Source organism: Cornus florida, unplaced genomic scaffold (genome assembly GCF_030987335.1).
Source record: "Cornus florida cultivar Cherokee Brave unplaced genomic scaffold, ASM3098733v1 CherokeeBrave_3.0.0_Hap2_Chr10, whole genome shotgun sequence".
Lineage (NCBI taxonomy): Eukaryota > Viridiplantae > Streptophyta > Magnoliopsida > Cornales > Cornaceae > Cornus > Cornus florida.
Window position 1 is genome coordinate 24696122 of NW_026775580.1, and position 15487 is coordinate 24711608.

Below are 15487 nucleotides of genomic sequence, written 5' to 3' on the forward strand. Positions count from 1 at the left end.
AAGCATATGGATTATGAAAGTGTGTATGCGTGCGAGAGAGAGAGAGAGAGAGAGAGAGAGAGAGAGAGAGAGAGAGACCTTTTGTCCTACTAGAAACTCCAGCTGAAACATCTTGAGCATCCTCAGCAATTACCTTGGAAGCAACAGGTGCTTTTGCTGGTACGTCAGGTAGGTCCAACTTCATCTCATGTTCTTCTGGAGATTCCACTTGAGTAGGAACTTCTGGCATATCTTGGAGTGCGATCTATACAAACAAAGCAGAGTTTCTCCATTAGGTAACAAAACTGCATAAATAAAGGGTCACTGCTCATACAAACACCATATCCTGATAATAAGACGTTGAAAGCCAAACTAGAGTTCAAGCTAAACATAGAACATGAAAACAAACAGAAGAATTAGCAGTGTTAAAAAAGCTTTAGCAAGCTCGAGCTGCTATTCTACAGAGAAAAAAGTAGTTCCATTTCAACATAAATCTCCCATTTTCAATATAATTTGCCACAACAGATCCAAAATTCAATAATTAGCATGTTTTTTTCCAATGTTTTGGGTGTGATGCATCAGAGCAGGCTGCTGCCAAACAACAAACTACTCCTTGCTGATGATTCTGAGCTGGTTAAATGTTTGTCTAGTATGGAACCTGAGCTAAATGCCGCAAAGGTCAAAAGAGCCTTCTATGAGCTTAGAAGACTTAAAGACGCTGATTTTCAAGTCCATCAGCAAAAGAAACTTAAGAAACTGGACAAACTTGGCCAAGGTAGGAACCAAGGAAGGGTAGCAAGTTCTGCTGCAAACACCTCCAACAGCTGTTCCCACGCCACACATGAGCAAGGTGACGACAAACTCACTCTCAAATTTCAAATTTGAATCAAGTTCAAAAGTCCTCAAGTCAAATCACTTTCCCCACCAATCTAATCCCTAACCAAAGTATCACTAAATAGGCAATCAGGAAAGCAACTTTTTTCAGTCAAGTATATCCTCCTAGCAGACTTTCCCATGCTTTCCAACCAACCCAACCCTAGTCTCTCACCCCTACTTCATCCTTTTCTGATCATACCATCTAGCTAGGACTCAAACTTCGCCAACCAAATCCATTCTTCTATCAAATCAAAATCAACCAATCAAGCAGTTGAGTTTCATAGCAAGTGCTTTGGGCAGGCCATTGTTCACTAATGAGCTTACTGAGTCCAGAAAACGCATTTCCTTTGCTAGGATTTGTGTGGAAGTCAATGCTTCAAAGGAATTGATAGACTCACTCAAGCTTAAAAGTGGGGGAAAATGAGTTTATAACCATTAAAACACAGTACCAATGGAGGCCAGAGGTCTGCCATTCTTGCTAATGTTTTTGCCACTCAAAACAGAAATTGTCCCCTTAAGAAATCAGGTTTGGGTGGCAAACGGAAGACAACCACCCCTAACCTGACTCATGCTTATCATGTTGAAAATGAATGAACCATGGTTGATCCACAAAACAAAATCAGGAAAGGGCTTTCTATGACTCAACCAAATGTCTCCCCCATCAGTTTTAATCCTTCTACCATCCCCATCACTACCCAAACCCTAATCAATCCTACCAACTCTCCAGTTACTTCCCACAATGACACTTCCTTCCACCCATCGATCCCCCAATTCCTAGTGAATAACCAAACAAAATCCGAACCCATACCAGTCCTAAGCCCATTCCTCTAGAAAAAATGTCATCCCCTAAAACAATCACCCTAACAGATTCCACCAATTCCAAACTTGAAGTTATTCTTCCCCCATGCTCCCCATGGACATAGGAGAGATGTCCAGCTCATCTCATTCACCAAAAAAATTAGCATATTATCTGACACTGATGAGCATGAGTGTGGAATTTACATGGATGATAGAAATAACTGAGAGTCCGACTCGGGAAATCAATCAACATCTTCCAATCCCAGTGATGAAACACAGCATAAGCCAGGCAAAGAAAAGAACCCTACTCATAACTGTCAATCTGCCAACAATGCTCCGATGCCTAGAGCTAGGAAGAAGAAGAAAAAGAGGCCAAAAAAGCAGCAAAGCAGGCCAAGAGAGAAGCCTTTTCTAGCGTTTTTAGTGACATCCACAGCCCAGTTTAATCATATTTTTTTTTGGATGTTGGAATGTTAGGGGTCTTAACAACCCCTCTAAACAAAAAGATACCAGACAGTTCATCAAAGACCAGAGTCTTGATTTTGTAGGCTTCCTTGAAACTAAAATTAGAGAGAAAATGAAAAATCTGTCCATGAATGGGTTCTCTGGAACCCAGATAAATTAACCATTCAATGTCTCAAAAGCTCTGACCAACTCATTGATTGTTCTGTGGCTTACAAAGATCCCTTCATTTCAAATTTCCTGGTGACAATATGAATGTCTATGGAGCTAATTGTGCCTCGACTAGAAAACTCTATGGCAAAATATTTCCTACCTTTTTAATTCCATTAATTCCGCCCCTTGGGTTTTGTTAGTGGATTTCAAGGCCACTAGATTTCCTAATGAGAGGCATGGAGGGTCTGATCACTACTTCCTTGACCTGATGACAGGGGAGTTGGCGTCACTGAATGTCCAGGTAATTGCATAATGGAAGCCAATCTAGAAGACATTAGGCCATCTGATCTACTTTTAACCTGGTCAAACAAATGTCCTGGGGTTGATAATATATCTAGGAAACTGGATATGGTCATTGTTAGTAACCATTGGCTGTCTGTATTTCCAAACTCCTCTTGCAACTTCCTTCCTTCCCACACATCTAACCATAGCTCCAAGAGTGTCTCCTTTGGCTTGCAAACCACCCCCAACAAGATTATTCCCTTCAAATTCTTCAACTTCTACGGTGACCACCCTGAGTTTACGTCCACTGTCTCATCAATCTGGAACACTCAAAAGTCAAATCCCAGGTATTCCCATGTTTACGGTTGTGACCAAATTGAAAATGATAAAGGCTACTTTGAAAGCCCTCAATCATAAATCCTTTAGAAACATATCTGAGGCAGTCAAGTAAGCAAAAATTAAGCTTCACTATACTCGAATCCAGGCAACTCAAACCTGTGTCACAAAGAGAAGGAGCTTTCTAAAAAAATTTCTAGTTTGAGCAAAATTGAGTAACAACTCTACAAGCGGAAGACAAGGGTTCACTGGTTGGCACATGGTAACAAAAATACTAGATTTTTCCAGAACGCTATTCATAGCAGGCACAACAGAAGGTGCATCACTAGTATCACCTCTTGCGATGGATAAATAACTTATAATCCTTCTTAAATCAAGCGAGAATTCGTCTCCTACTTCTAGGAACTTCATTGGCAGAAACCCCCAACAACCATCCAGGGAAAAATGCTTTATCTCAAACATTTTGAAAACAATTCATGAGGATTGCATCAGCCAATTATGCTCTATTCCTCCTAATGAAGATATTAGAAGTTGCATCTTCTCCACGAAAGCAAACAAATCACCAGGCCAGTATGGATTTAATTCACTTTTTCATGGAAAAAAAAAAAACATGGGCATGACAAACCAATGGGAAGGAGGATAGGGGATAATATAATTTTAGCCCAAGAACTGTTAAAGGGGTACCATAGGGATTCTTCTCCTCTTAGGTGCACCCTAAAGGTTGACTTCAACAAATCACACCCTATGCTGGCCTTCTTTGCTTGACAATCCTTGAATTGAAGAATTTTCCCTCCCTTTTCATCATTTGGATAGCCACTTATTGCCAGCTTCCCTATCTCCATTAGAATTTTGTGGTTTCTTCAAAAGCGAGGGTCTTAGACAGCGGGATCCTATATCCTTATGTTTTTATGCTTGCAATGGACACTCTTTCAGCCATGAAAAACCATTTCACCACCCAAAACTCCTATTTTCATTTACCATTGAAAATGCAAATCCTTGAAAATCTAACATCTGTCATTTGCAGATGATATCCTCATGTTCTCTGATGGGGATTTTCATTCAGCCAATACCCTCAAAATTGCCCTTCACACCTTTTCATCCTACTTTGGCCTCATTCCTAATCCAAACAAAAGTCAACTCTTCTTCAATGGAGTTCCAAACCCAATCAAACAGTCCATTTCTAATTTGTTTGGGATTTCTCGTGGAAACCTACCCATTACCTTGGAACTTCCTTGATAGCTTCCTGACTCTCTCCTTCTGACTGCAAATCCCTTATTTACAAGATGCTAGGGAAAATCACTAGCTGGGGCAACAACATGCTCTCCTTTACAGGAAGATTACGACTGATCCATGCCTCTCTGCGGCATCCACACATTCTGAACCAACTTTATAATTCTTCCATCTAGCATCATCAACCAAATGAATCATATTTTAAAAACAAAAAAATAATAATAATCTGGTCAGGTCCTTTCATGACTAGTTACAAATCTAAAATTCCGTGGGACCTTGTTTGTAGAACCAATAATGAAGGACGTTTGGGTATCCCAGATCACCATCACTGGAACAGAATTGCGGGACCTTATTTTCAGATACAGCAAACATCTGGTTTCAATGGGCAAAAGTGCACCTAATTAGGAATAAAAGTTTCTGGTAACTTAATGTTCCTGGTTCTGGTGAAAAGTTCTTCAAGCTAGAGACACAGCCCACTTCTTCAGCACAAAGTTCATAATGGCAACACCACAATGGTAGTTTTTGATAACTGGCTTCCCTGTGGCCCTCTTTGTAAGGTAATAGCTCCTGATGCTAGGCTTGGCTTACATCAACAAACATGCCAAAGTTTCCCGCTTTTATTTAATGCAATGGTTCAATCACCTCATTTCAAAACATTCCTTTGCCTTTGATTAGCCATTCAAGAAAATCACCTCACCAAAGATAGCCTATCCCTGAACTTTCTCATTCAACCCAATCTTTGTAATTTTTGCCTTAAAGCATCTGAATCCCACCACCACATTTTCCTCAAGTGCCCATACACTTCAGCAATTTGGAATTCTCTAATAAACAAATGTGGGTTCTACTCAATCCCAAATAGTTGGCAAGATTATCTCATTTGGGCCTCATAACATTGGAAACACAAAATGGAATCTTCCAGGACTCATCCGGAAGCTCAGCTTGGCTAGCTTTGTCTATCATACGTGGAAAGAAGGAATGCAATGGTTTTCAACAATATATTTTCTCTACATTCAAAACCCAAATTTCTATTGTGGAGTCCATCCGATACCGCATGTCCTCAATCAAAAAACCTAATTGTCCCTTTGCGGAAGCCATTGCCAAATAATGGATCATTACCAGATTTTTGTTTGACCCTGTTGAGAAGAATTTTTTCTTCTCTGGTGCAGTTTGTTGATGTTTTCCCTCCTAAAGTCTAGCTCAGGTAGTTATTAGTTAGTTGTATCTTGCTTTTGGGTATTTCCAGGTTGAGTGCCACAACCATTTTCCTGCATAAAAATTCTATTGGCACAGACGAACATTAATCCTCCCATGAGATGAGACACAATATTGAACACAAAACGTTTTATAGCACTGATTGTTTATTTTATCAAATACACGCATACAGCCATATACGCATCTTTGATTTTAAGAATAGGAAAACTTTTACAACAAAGAAGCTCATTTTTTTGGGACAAATAAACTCATTATAAACACACGTATAAATTGCAAAAACCATTAGAAAGGCTGGCAAGAGTTCAAAAAGAGTTAACTTGTGACTAAAGTCAAAGAAATGATTTATTGAATTTAAGTAATAACTGGAATGAATAATGGCTAAGCAATTAAACTCCCAATTTAATGATAAAATGCCCCTTCCATCTGGTTACAGTATAGGCTGCAAATTTACTTGAAAGGCATGCAGAAGGCAGGACGTGTATGGTCCAAAAGTGATTTGCATCCCGAGTGCTGACACAAATACATTTGCACGCACATGCATTCTGCGAGATACCGAACACAAGGACATTTATGTATATACACCAAAATATATAGTAGGGGATAGAAGAAGGATCCTAGTTTGCCTTGTGTCCCCAAAATTGATCCTTTTCCCCTCTCTTGCAACCAATATAATGAAAAGCAAGAAATGGATTAGACAATATCAAAAATTTCCCATTTCTTTTCGAATTCAAAATGCAATAATACCAAACACAGATAAGCAAAAGAATGTTTTCATGAAGGGAATAAGAGTATTCAACATCCAGGCATTTAGGGAAATTCAAATTTTCTTACTATTTTGTACCTACTTGACCTAACACCCAAATTTGGAGTAACAATGGGTGTAGATAATTGTAGAGCCAAGAGGATGATTTTAGTGAAGGCAACAAAACTTGTACATTGAGGCCTTCATATGGGTAGGTTTCAACTACGAGACCCAGGTACATTCAACTTGATACAGCCCTAATTCCAACTATTGGGAACATGCGTCCATACAGTATAAAAAATATGATTATGTTGGTTATACAACTACAGCAACCCTTCATTTTAGGGCTTGGACTGGCAGTGTCAAACATGAAACAATCCACAATACATGAAGAACCAACCCCGGGTGCACTACTGTGATGTAAGAAGAAAAAAAAAATTTGAGAAATATTTCTCAAAAAATAGAAGGAAAAATCATTAAGGGCCATTTAAGAGCTCATCATTTACGCCGCATCAAAATGCATTAATAGAAGGTTGTAAAGCGATAAATTTAACAGATTGCAATAGCCCTGGCCACTGCTTTAAAGAAACTCATATATCTGGCATCTTTAACACGCTGAACAGAAAATTGATTCTGTGAATATTATGTTTTAATTACTGCTTAGTCCATCAGCTGAAAAAGTAAAACATTCTGAACATATAATAAGATGCCAAATTAAAATGATCTCATGATTCAGAATATTGGAACTGGCTATTGGAATTTAGCAGCAGAAAACAAATATCAATTGATTATCGAATATGCCCCCTCAACTCAACAAAGCCTTAAATCCCATCACTTGGGGGTGGCTGTATTGATTTCGACGAGAATGAAGCAGCACGAGGGAACATAATACAAATAAATAGTTAAAATGACTTCGAATATTCAAGGTTTTTTGCTACAAGAAAAAATATTGAAGCTTGAAAGCCAATTGTTTGAGCAGTGAACAGGCATACCTGAGTTTCCAGGTTCTCAAATTCTAGTAAAACTTCCTCTTCATCTTCTGCTGATAGTTTCTCCCCCAAAATTGCGTTAATTTCCTTTAACACAAGAATGTGCATGCATAAAGAGAGAAAAGTAAGAGCAAAGATGTGGCTTAATGGTAAAAAATGACATCATACTCATACTTCAAATTAAACCAGTAGAATACAAACAGTAGAAAAAGCACAGCACAAGAAAAGATTTAACACGTCAATGTTATCCCAGACGTCAAGAACATATGAGGAATAAACACATCAATAGTTATTAACAGAAAGGTGACTGATTCTCCTATGCAGATGGATCAAATTTTATTACAAGGACATCATGGTAACCAGGGGCGGAGCAAGAGAATTTTATTTGGAGGGGGGGGAACTAGTATTGATATGAATGGAGTATATGAAGGTGTGTGTGTGTATATATATATATATATATATATATGCAAATATATTGAGTATTGATATAAATAATGGACACTTTTTTAACTACATTTTCCCATGAAAGAAAGACTCTTTAGTGCCTCTGGGGGTGCCCCATATTACTAATAATAATGAAGGGAACCTGGATAGGGAGAACGGCCTGGCTGATGTTGACAGAGGTGGAATTTAAAAAGTAATTATGATAACCAGGGGCGGAGCGAGAAATATTTATTTGGAAGTATACTCTTTTATATATATGGCACAACCCAATTTTTATTTTTTTACCTTTTTTCAATCTAAATACCTCAATAATAAGGAATTAACTATTAACAGTGATATATGTTGTATATATATATATTTTTTTGATAAGTAAGTATATATTAACAAAGGATATATGTTGTATATGTAAATCCTAAATGTGAAAAAATGTGGAATTTGTATATGAAAAGGTATTAAAAAATAATAACAAATCCTAAATGTAGATCGATACGCTAAAATAAGAACGAAAGAAGGGCCAATGAGATATCAATAATGAATCGTAAATAGAATTCAGGTTTTTTTTTTTTTTTTTTTTTTTTTTTTTTTTTTTTTTTTTTGGGGTGGTGTGTGTGTGTGTGTGGACATGTTTTTTTTTTTTTTTCAATATATTTTTTGATTGGGTGTCCCATGAAACAAAGATTATTTATTGCTTATGGGGGCACCCCATCTTAGTGATAATAATAAAGGAGACCTGGATAGAGAGAAAGGCATGGCTGACGATGATAGAGGTGGATTTTTAAAAGTAATAATAAAAAGATTTAGTAGATTTTGAAAGGGCTACATGCAATTTTGCAAACATACCATTAAATAAGGCTTTTGAAAAACAGTAATAAATAAATAAATTGAGAGGCCATGAGGCCATTCTTTTGCAAACTTACCATGAATAAATAGGTGTTTAAAAAAATAAAAAATTGGGCGACCATCCCTACCTACCCCTTCCCCAACCCCCCGCAGGGCTCTGGCCCCTGTTGATAACAGAAATTGAAATACGATCCTCTTAATATTTAACACATTTTCACTATATAAAGAGGTTCATTAAAATAAATCATCCATAAAAATTGTAAAGGATATATGTTTATATATAATAAGTGGGAAAAACTTGCAAGCAGACCATCAAACCATGCCCTTCAGCTCCACTTAACAGATTATATTTCATAAGGGATAAACTAGCTGCCACATCTGGACTCCATCTATTATAGTACCAATCTATCACCATCTTATGGCCCAAAAGGGAGGAAGAAGAGAAGAAGAAAAATTGCTCTTAAAATGATACATGTACAACAGTTTGTGAAAACATAGGTTCACCAGATTACAGGAAATTCACCACCATAGGGTTACTCATTTTCAAGCTTGTGAAATTAGTTCAATATATGACTGCTAATACAGAAATGTCACAAGTTGTTGGTACAAAATTTTACGTTAACTGGTGACAGTGAAAAGTTTAATATGAGAGAGATATTGAGGGTCTTCCAAATAAACAAAACTCTTAAAGAAGCCATTCAAAACGATAGTCCTTGCATACAACAAACCTGAGACATTTCTAGTAGATGAAGCTGAACTTTAATATCCAGTATTTTCTCCATTTACTTTAATAACCAGTATTTTCTCCATTAACTAGAAAGAGAAGGAAATTAACTTCTATGCATCAATTATTCTAGTTGACTGACTCTTCTTATAATTCCTTTTTTAGGAGTATAAATTCAAATTTGTCGAAGGAACATTATATATAAGGTAACGTCGGCTGGATACTTGAAGCATACCAGCATTTTAGAAAATTCAAATTACTTTCCATATTAATGTTTTGACTGGATATTTACTAAGGTTTATTAGTGGCTACGTACAGAAACTATAAAGAGTGAGCCTTTCCATCTTAAATCTGCACAAGCAAGCCTGCTGAATTACAGAGTAACTAATGACTGCAATCTTACAACAGATGCACACTCTCAAAAAACACTGCAGAAAAAGACAGCGCGAGATTAGGAGGGAGAGCTGCAGAGAAGGAAGAATATAGGGAGAGGGGGAAAGGAAGAATATAAATTCTCCAGGAAAGACCTCTTCATGCTCTACACAATCTATCATTATAAACTTGTTCTATAAATATATAAATCAGTCATGATATTTATATATAATCTGTTTAAACAAAATTGCAAAATTAGATTAAGAAATTTGATTAATTTTGTACACTTGTATAACCAGGTTTTTTTTTTTTTTCCTGGCAAACTAGGGGGAGGGGGGACTCGAACACGGGCACACCCGCTCGGGGAGCTAGGCGCTCTACCAACTCGGCCACTGGGTAATGCCCGTATAATCAGTTTAATAGATATATACATGAATATAGTCCATTGTTATTCTTACTGGATTACTACTATTAAATTTGGGTTTCTTTCTCACGTTTTAGCATCACTAGTTAGTTTTAGAAGTGAATAAATCTGTTTTATTATGAAATATATTCTATTACATTGTATATAAACATCTCATTTATATATCAGTATAAAATTGTTCTAATGTACATATAGATTTGTTATTTATAGAATATATATTAATGTAAATCTCCTATATATCATAGTAATAATCTGTTAGCAGAGTTTGAGCTACTGGTTTTCCGATTTGTTGGTAAGGAACCGTGTTATGCATCGATCCTATCTCAGTGTTGCGACTTTACCACGTCTCAACCTTCATGAAGAAATCAAAAGCTGCTCTATAGGCAACGATCTGGTTGTTAGGGTTGATCATCAAAGCATCAAGGAGCGAGAATCTGCCTTGCAATCATGCCTAGTAGGTCGCTTTGACAGAGATGTGGGGAGTACTGACGGGATTGAGGCTTGGGTGTCGAAAACTTGGAGGTATCAAGCGGGGTAAAAGTTTCTCCTTTGCCCGACGATCTGCTATTATTCAGGTTTCCATCGGAAGTTGAGGCTTTAAGGGTTTTGGATGAAGGGAGGAAGAGATGGGGTGAAGCTTTGTTATCCATCGACATTTGGTACTTCGTGGCTGGATGTTCTGCTGTAAAAGAGAGAATAATACGAAGGGTGATCTTGTTTGGTTTGCCTCTCCATCTCTGGTGTAACAAGCTATTTGAAGCAATTGGGAACTTATGTGGTGGATTTCGAGGTGTCGAGGTAAACATTTCAGTGAATGGACAGAGAATCCTCCTCTATGTCTCCGTCGGAAAAGTGATACCTGAGTATGTTTTTGTTGAGGACCAACGTGTGGCTTTCAGGGTTAGGAAATCACACCTCGCATCCTTCCGAAATCCTACTATGGTCTTGGAGAAAGCCCTCACATCCTGGCTGCTGCAACTGCAGGTAGTCGCCAGAAACCACAGACCCACCAAGGCGCTGAAGGAAAGAGGCCACTGCCTTCTCACACACCAGAAGCACATAGACGAGATTCTAAGACTCGTGTCAATCAAGCCCTCAGTCTTCGCCTTTTGTTCCCTCGTAATATCCGCGCTAACGGATACCCACCACGTGGCCATAATCGTGGCACTGAAGATGATTTTTATGCTGCGGATTCAGCTGGGCCAAAATGTGGATCTACAAAGGTCTATGGGCCAAACATGACAAGTGGGCCGCTTAATCATGGCCCACAGGAGTTTAAGAGGGCTGTTCAACAGGGGCCTGTTTCCTTTCAAAACAAGCCCAGCCCACATTCTTTAAGCAACTTGAAGAGAAAGGTTTTACGGGGGCCCAATAATAAAATCTTAGTTTCTCTTATTAACTCCAAGCCCAGCCCACCTACTTCCACTGAAATAAGCCATTCACAGAGCCGTCGTTCCAACGAAACCTCTGCAACTTTCTGGAATTCACCGGAGAAGAAGAGATGGAGGGATTTATCTGTTGCCGCGGCTGGTGGAGGTCCTGTTAAGAAGGGATCGCGTCACTCTCAGTGTTGTGCAGGTATCTCATCTTCATCCCTCTCTGATTCTACACAAACGAAGGGACGAATTTTCAGATCTTCATCTCGGCACTTTCACAGTGGTGTTAGATGGTCCCGAAAAGAAAAGCAAAAGTGGACTTCTTCTCTCGTTCCAGGTATGCCTTCAGCTTCACATTCTCAGAGCTTTAATATTCCATCCTCTTCTTCTACCTTTTCTAGTGAGGTGTTGAGGAGTGTCGGCGTTGTGACTGAAGTGGAAAAGAGGTGTGGGCTATCGGTAACGGACAGTGGAAGTGGCCTTATGCATGGGCTGATTACAGAAGGAAAAGAAGATAGCGTTTCAGGTGTTTCTAGGCAGATGGAAATCACTGATTGTGCAGTCAAGAAATTTTATGAAGGGGTTACAGTTTGTGTGGGCAGAGATTTGCATTTTCAGTTATCCAATGATGAGGCTGTAGCTCTGTTCAATGAGTTTCGATTAAATGCAGCTTTGAAAGGCCTTAACTGCATGCCTTCTGCAGCGGTTGAGGGGAATGATTTTGCTACAGATGCAGATTCTTTTTATGAGAATGACATAGAGTTTGCAGAGGAGGCGGTTGATGATTCTGGACTTCTTCAATAGGTTAGTTCCAAAGAGCATGCACCCTGGATGGAGAATGGTTCTGAAATTCTAAAGGAGGACCCACTGGCCATGGCGCGACCTGATGAAGAGGTTGCTGATTTGGGGAAAGATTGGGTAGTTGACAATATTGGAGTCACTAGTGAGCTGTTGGGAGTCTCTTCAGAAGGTAATGAAGATCAGATGTTATCTATCCTTTAAGCAATTGTGGAAGGGAGAGAGGTCGCAGTGACCAATGAAGTTATGAACACGAGGCCTTTATCATATTGGAAAGGGGCAAAGGAGATAAAGAATCTTATTTCTGAAGTCAACTATGAAGGGAAAAGAGGAGTGGTGAAGGAAAGGGGAAGGACTAGAAGTAGGAGTCTTAAGAAGGGTGGAGGGGAGATAATTTTATCAGGTTTTTAATGAAGCTACGAATCATTACATGGAATATTCGAGGTCTCAATGATCCGAACAAGAGAAGGGTGGTGAAGGTAGCTTTAAGGAAGTGGGGCGCCTAGGTTGTTTGTTTACAAGAAACCAAGCTAGCATCCATTTCTGACAGGGTGGTTAGGAGTTTGTGGGGAGGAAGGTTTGTGGAATGGGAGGCTTTGAATGCCATAGGTACTTCGGGTGGGATCTTAATCATGTGGGACAACAGATGGTTGTCTAGAACGGACGTGTGGATGGGGAGATTTTCTGTGTCTTGTTTGTTTAATATGGAAGAGGACAATTTCAGATGGGTTTTTACTGGAGTCTATGGACCGGTTATTGATGATGAGTGACCCATCTTTTGGGAGGAGCTTAGTCATGTCCAAGGATTGTGGTCTCTCCCTTGGTGTTTGGGAGGAGATTTCAACTCTATCAGGTCCCCGTCAGAGAGGTCTACAGGGGGGAGAAGGTCACTGGAAATGGATCAATTTTCTGTTCTTATTGATGAGCATCTTCTAGTTGACTTACCAATGGAAGGTGCAGCTTATACTTGGTCGAATGGTAGGGATCCAATCACTCTTTCAAGACTAGATAGATTTCTAATTTCTGGGGCATGGGAAGAGAAATTCCCGGATGTCATTCAGGCGGTGTTAGCAAGGGTCATCTCTGATCATGTTCCTTTGGTCTTGGATTGTGGGGGCTTGTGTTCTCGAAGAACCCCGTTTAGATTTGAGAATATGTGGCTACGTGCAGAGGATTTCCAAGAGCAAGTCAGATCTTGGTGCGAGGGAGTCATTGTTTCAGGATCGCCCAGTTTCATAATAACAAAGAAGTTAAGAGCTCTCAAATTCGCTCTTAAGCAGTGGAACAAGGATGTTTTCTGGAATCTGGAATGGAGGAAGAACAGAGTCCTTGCTGATTTTTCCAAGATTGACCGTCTTGAGGAGGTAGGTGGGGGTGTGGAGTCTCTACGTTCTAGGAGAGTCTACTGTCAGGCGGTTCTTGCTGAGATTGCTTTTATGGAGGAGAACTCGTGGAGACAAAAATCTCGAGCTCTTTGGCTAAAAGAAGGGGATAGGAACACAAAATTCTTCCACAGATTAGCTAACGCTCATAGGAGGAGTAATCATATTGGAAGAATTCGGGTGGAAGGTGTGGAGCTGTGGAGAGAGGAGGAGGTGCGTAATGAGATTGCTTCTTTTTATCAGAAGCTTTTAGGCCTTTAGTTTGGAGACCCAAACTTGATGGTCTCCATTTTGAGGCTATATCTGAGCCGGATAGAGATAGGATTGAGAATCCTTTTACTGAAGAAGAAGTTCTAAAGGCTTTATCAAGTTGTAATGGGGACAAAGCTCTGGGGCCTGATGGTTTTACTATGCGTTTTTTGTTGGAAAGTTGGGCGATAGTAAAATATGAGGTAATGGGTACTTCTCAGGAATTTCATTCTTCTGGCGTCTTTGAGAAGTCGCTTAATGCTTCATTTATTGCCCTTATCCCCAAGAAGGGAGGCGCTTCTTTCCGTCCAATTAGATTGGTGGGTTGTATTTACAAACTTATTGCTAAGGTGCTTGCTCTAAGGATGAGGGAAGTAATGGATGGGATTATTTCGGACTCCCAGAACGCCTTTGTTGGAGGACGACAAGTTCTTGATTCAGTTCTTATTACGGGCGAATGTGTGTATTCCAAATTACAAAGCGGTATTCCTGAAGTTTTATGCAAACTTGATATTGAGAAAGCATACGATCATGTGAATTGGAATTTCCTACTCTATTTGTTACAAAGAATGGGGTTTGGAAGCAAATGGAGGAAATGGATCGAGACTTGTCTTTCATCTGTCAAGTTTTCTATTCTTGTGAATGGCTCTCCCGCTGGTTTCTTTGGTTGCACCCGGGGCATAAGACAAGGTGATCCTTTGTCATCTTTCCTCTTTCTTGTTATCATGGAGGGTTTAAGCAGACTTATGCGCAGGGCAGAGGACCTTGGCTTTATTAAGGGTTTCAGAGTGGGTAGAGATTTAGCCCATCAGATGGAGATTTCTCATTTACTTTTCGCAGACGATACCCTGGTTTTCTGTGATGCTGATGTGTCTCAACTTCGTTATTTGAGGTGCATCCTAACTTGTTTTCAGGCGGTCTCCGGGTTAAAGGTCAATGTGGCTAAGAGTGTGCTTGTCCCAGTAAGGAATGTTCAGGATATCTCCTCCTTAGCTGCAGTTCTTGGATGCAGGGTGGGTTCTTTTCCTATTCCTTATTTGGGGATGCCCTTAGGGGTCTCTTCAAGGATAGTGGGGAGTTGGGATTCAGTGATTGATAGGTATGCGAAGAGATTAGCAAGATGGAAAAAGCAATATTTGTCCAAGGGGGGTAAAGTTACTCTTATTAAGAGTACGTTATCGAGCCTTCCCACTTATTTTCTTTCTATGTTCCAAATCCCTTGTTCCGTTGCGGATAGGATTGAAAAAATTCAAAGGGATTTCCTATGGGGAGGAAGGGGAGATGAGTTCAAGTATCACCTTGTCAGATGGGAGCAAGTTTGGAAGCCTGTGAAATTGGGTGGACTTGGCATAAGATGAATACTTCCTTTCAATCAAGCCCTGGGTAAATGGTTATGGAGATATGGAAGGGAAAGACACTGTCTTTGGTGCAGGTTAGATTCTTGTCGGTTTGGGGAAGAAGATGGAGGCTGGTTTACACGTCCGGTTACTCTTGTGGGAGGAGTAGGGATGTCGAAGTCTATTCGGAAGGGTTGGGACGCCTTTTCTACTCATATCTGATTTAAAGTTCGTGATGGACGTCGCGTTCGGTTTTGGAAAGATCTTTGGTGTGGTTGTCAGCCACTATCTCGTTCATTTCCTAGATTATTTAGTATTGCAGTTGATAAGCATGCCTTTGTAGCTGATTGTTATCGTCATGATAGCAGTGGGATTACGTGGGATGTGCACTTTCGGCACTCTTTTCAGGATTGGGAGATGGATGAGGTATGTGTTTTTTTGGATCTTCTGTATCGGCAGGAGGGTGTTGGCAGAGAAAATGA

General features: G+C 39.6%; 1 protein-coding gene across 1 annotated transcript in view; it reads right to left on the reverse strand.

The window, feature by feature from the left end:
• The window catches only part of LOC132277480 (vacuolar protein sorting-associated protein 20 homolog 2-like), a 34595-nt gene that overhangs the window by 359 nt on the left and 18749 nt on the right, over positions 1-15487 (reverse strand). The window contains exons 4-5 of the mRNA XM_059779333.1: positions 7063-7146; positions 79-244 (exon numbers count right to left, since the gene is read on the reverse strand). Of these exons, the coding sequence (XP_059635316.1) occupies positions 79-244; positions 7063-7146 (250 nt within the window). The remainder of the gene's footprint in view (positions 1-78; positions 245-7062; positions 7147-15487) is intronic.